Genomic DNA, 4,473 nt, shown 5'->3' with positions numbered 1-4,473 from the left:
CCAGCCCAGACCTCCGCATAAAAACACTGGCTCTATTTTTCGCTAAGTATTACAAGGATCAGGAGAGCAACAAATTCAGCGACATCGTCTCGAAATTTCCACACTCCCACGCGACACGCACCCCCTTCCAAGGGCATCGCGTAAGGGCGATTTGGAAGGGAGGAGACGGCATGGGAGTTTAAAAAAAGGCCAAGCGAGGCAAAAATCTTCACTTCGTTCTGAGACTTCATTCTGAAACATCAGCCTAACAACGACCATTAAACTCTAACTTCTTACGCCTACGATACAGGCATCGTCGATCATTCGTATCTTTTGTAAATAGAAGTCGCGTGCAGTATTAATAAACCTAAATAACCAACCAAAGCTACATCCTCGTTATTCCTCCATCCGAGTTATTAGTTTACTTCGGAACGACGCGAGCCCGACGTTGAGTGGCGAATTTACTTGACGGATTCCGCGCGCCGCAACAGTTGCACTTTACCACGAATCCCGGCCATCCCCTTACAAAATGTCCCCGAAGAAAAAGCCGCAAGAGAGCACCTTGTATAAGAGACTAAAAATAACCTTCAAAATGAAACGTGAAATCATTGAAAAACGAAAACGAGGTGTGAGCGTGGCTGATTTAGCACGCACATACAATCGGTCTACATCAACCATTTGCACCATTCTCAAGAACAAGGACAAGATTATGGAGGTAGATGCTTCAAAGGGAGTGATAAGAATATCTACGCAAAGGTTACGTATTCTCGACGATGTTGAAAGGTTGCTGCTCATATGGATAAACGAAAAGCAATTGCAAGGCGACACAATTAACGAAAGCATAATTTGTGAGAAGGCGAAAGTGATTTTCGCCGACCTCGTTAAGAAGACGCCAGGATCATCAACGGCCGGAGAAGAAGTACAATTTAAGGCAAGTCGTGGGTGGTTTGAGAAGTTTAAGAGAAGAACAGGTATCCACAGCGTTGTGAGGCACGGCGAAGCAGCAAGCTCCGACACAAAGGCAGCAGAGAACTTCATCGCCGACTTCAAGAAGCTCGAAGATTCTGAGGGTTATCTGCCGCAACAAGTTTTTAATTGTGACGAGACGGGTCTCTTCTGGAAAAAGATGCCGAAGCGAACATATATAACAGCAGAAGAGAATGCATTGCCCGGGCACAAGCCAATAAAAGACCGCCTCACGCTGCTATTTTGTGCCAATGCAAGCGGTGATTTGAAAATTAAACCGCTACTTATATACCATTCAGAAACTCCACGAGCATTCAAGAAGTGTAAAGTTCAGAGGAGCAAGCTAAATGTGATGTGGAGATCCAACAAGAAGGCTTGGGTGACACGCGACATTTTTACTGATTGAATTAATGAAGTGTTTGGTCCTTCTGTGAAAAAATATTTGCTTGTGATGAATCTTCCACTCCATGTCTTGCTTGTTATGGACAACGCACCTGCTCATCCTCCAAGCCTACAAAATGATCTCCTTGAAGAATACAATTTCATCAAGATCCAGTTTCTGCCTCCCAACACAACTCCGTTACTCCAGCCAATGGACCAGCAGGTTATTTCTAATTTTAAGAAGCTCTATACAAAAGCACTCTTTGAGCGTTGTTTTGAGGTGACTGAAGGGACCAATCTCACTCTTACAGAGTTTTGGAAATATCACTTCCACATTGTTGCCTGCCTCAAGATGATCGAAAAGGCGTGGGAAGGAGTTACCAAGAGAACTCTCACTTCTGCTTGGAAGAAGCTTTGGCCAGAGAGCGTTGTCGAATGTGACGTTGTGGGGTTTGAGACCGTTGTAGTATCTGAGGACCCTGTAGTCAATGAGATTGTGTCTCTGTCCAATATGTTGGGGCTGGAGGTGGATCACAACGATATCGATGAGCTTATAGAAGAGCACAGTCAAGAGCTGACCACTGAAGAGCTTATGGAGTTGCATTGTGCTTCACAGCAAGAAGGTGTGGAGGAGGAGGAGGTAACAACAAAGCAACAATCTTCTGGCGAAATAAGAGAAATGCTAAAAGCATGGGAAAGTGTTGCTTCGTACATTGAGAAGCATCACCCTAATAAGACAGTGGCTATGCGCGCTACAAATATATTCAATGATAATGCGGTGTCACATTTTTATCAAATTTTGAAGGGTCGGCAAAAACAAATGTCTCTAGACAGCTTTCTAGTAAAAAGAAATTAGGTATGTTACTAAGAAAAGATGACGATGAATCACGCTTATTAACCATTTATATGTATTTTTCTTTGAATAAATATTATACATAACGTTTTTTTGAGTACTTTTTTGAAAATTTCAAATTTGGAGTATTTTTTTCGGCATAGAACGCATTATCGTATTTTACATCAATTTATATGGTAAAAATTGTTTCGCTTAACGAATGTTTCGCGTTACGAGTAAGACTCCGGAACGAATTATGCTCGTTATGCGAGGTTCCACTGTATATTCAAATCGAACATCAACGACAATAGCTAATAACTGTGTGGTGTGGCATTATAGACGTTAACATAATTGTGTTATATTTAGGGACAAATTCAGAAGGCTCGCTTGAGATATAGGTTTCGAGATGGAATATGTACAAATAAATATTTTGGCCTTCTTCCATACATTTGCTTATTTATTAATATTTAAAAAAAAATAGCGAAAACATTTATAGAGCACAATGTCATGTTGGGAACTGGGTAAGAAACTCGTAGACTGTCGGTATATTACAGGTATAATATATTTTACAGTAGTCTCTAATACTGCTCGGTTACGACAATTAGAGTTCTACAATAAGGCTAACGAGGAATAACGTGGCGTGAAGTGATCGTATTCGAATTCGTACTGAGAATGAGAGTGAGTCTATGTTTTGGGATCCATATACAGGGTGTTCGGCCACCTCTGGGAAAAATGTTAATGGGAGATTCTACAGGCCAAAATAAGACGAAAATCAAGAATACCAATTTGTTGATTGAGGTTTGATTAAAAAGTTATTAACGTTTAAAGTTCCGCCCGTAGAATGGCAATTTGCGAACAGCTGCGCGTGCGCGGTAGTAGTTCTCACCACAGACGAGATATACGAGTAGATTCAATACATTTTTAGGAGCAGGAAGTTGGACGAGACGTCTCGCTGGTCACCATAGTTGGTAAGATGGTGAGCGGGAGGACATGGCGAGTGGTGGCCTCCTGCGATTGTAGTGATGTCGCAGAGGAAGGTCGCCGAGCGGTGACGCGAGCGGGCTGCGTATCCCACTCGAAGAGGGAGGGCAAGGAGGAGGGTTCGGAGGCGAAGGTCGCTTCGCCCCTGCGGGTATGTCCGAAGAGAGGGCCGGCGGGTAGTGCCGGACTTTTACTGGCTAAAACCCGACGGTGACCATCCTAAGGCGCTGCGGTGGGGGGCCTGGAACTCTAGTGAGCCATCACAGAGTCTCCCGTCGCGCCGAGCCTTTTCTGGTTCCACCCGGTGAGAGGCACTCCTCCCACCGCATTCCCACTCAACCGCAGGCACCTGGTCACCAGCACCCGCGGTCCCGTGACATGGGACTAAGCCGCCGGCCGCTGGGCCACGTTGGCCGCAGGACTTACCCGCGGTCAACTAGCCAACCTGCGGCCTTAGGTAAAACCCACGGCAAATATCCCATGCCCCAGTCCACTCACACACACGTTCACACGCGCAACCCATTCATACCGGTGTTTGGTCCGCGGGAGCTTTCGCTCCGACCTCCGGGCTGCCATGCGAGAATACAGCCTTCACAGGCCCCCTCCAAGCCCTCCCATAGCCCCGAGGTCCATGTGTCTTCCACCCTTTCCGTTTCCTTAATACTTCTCCTCCTTCTTTCCTATTCTTAGATGAACCACCAAGACGTAGGGCGACCCATCAGCACTCTCCTCCGGCCACCATATCAATGGCTGGTGGGGTGATGGGTGGCCCCTGGAGTTTGCAGGTGGTCGGTGCAAGGGGCCCAAGCACCGAAGGGAGCCCCGGGACGTTGGGTGACCTGGCGTCCGCGCCAGGGAAATCAGGGGGAGGAAAGACATGCTCGTCCTTCCCCCCGGGATAAGCCTCGTCAGGCATGGAGGGGCGGGGGACTCTGTGATGCCTCATTATAGTTCCCGGTCCCCCACCGCAGCACCGGAGGACAGTCACCATGGGGTTTTAGCCGGTAAGAGTCCGGCGCTACTTCAAGGCCCCCTCACTCCTATTGACGAGCCTCGGGGTGTCCATGAGGATTTCCCCACGTAAAAAAAAAAGAAAGATAGTAAACAGGGGACTGGTCCTTCAACAGTAAAATGGATAACAAATATACTTTCTTAAGATTTTATAACTTCTCAGATTTTTGCATTTTTGTTATTTTATTTTTTATTGCGAAAAGTATTTTTTGTGTTGCTTTTTTATACAATGTTTTCTCTTCCCTCCTGAAGTTGTTTTGTATGATATCAACATATACCAATAATTTAATTACGAAAAAATTGTGTGCCATTTATCGCACTTT

The 4,473-nt window shown here is 45.7% G+C and overlaps 1 protein-coding gene across 1 annotated transcript; it reads left to right on the top strand.

Moving 5' to 3' along the window:
* Positions 1-508: 508 nt before the first annotated feature.
* Positions 509-1,351, top strand: LOC122403512 (tigger transposable element-derived protein 1-like). Its single transcript, XM_043407065.1, has one exon. It carries the CDS (start codon positions 509-511, stop codon positions 1,349-1,351), a length of 843 nt encoding a protein of 280 aa, XP_043263000.1.
* Positions 1,352-4,473: the final 3,122 nt, after the last annotated feature.

This window comes from Colletes gigas, unplaced genomic scaffold, assembly GCF_013123115.1.
Source record: "Colletes gigas isolate AHSC1104 unplaced genomic scaffold, ASM1312311v1 Colletes_gigas_Sc00056, whole genome shotgun sequence".
In the NCBI taxonomy this organism is placed as follows: Eukaryota; Metazoa; Arthropoda; class Insecta; order Hymenoptera; family Colletidae; genus Colletes; species Colletes gigas.
Note: the sequence above shows the minus strand (reverse complement) of the source record. Positions and strands in the feature narration are given on the sequence as shown.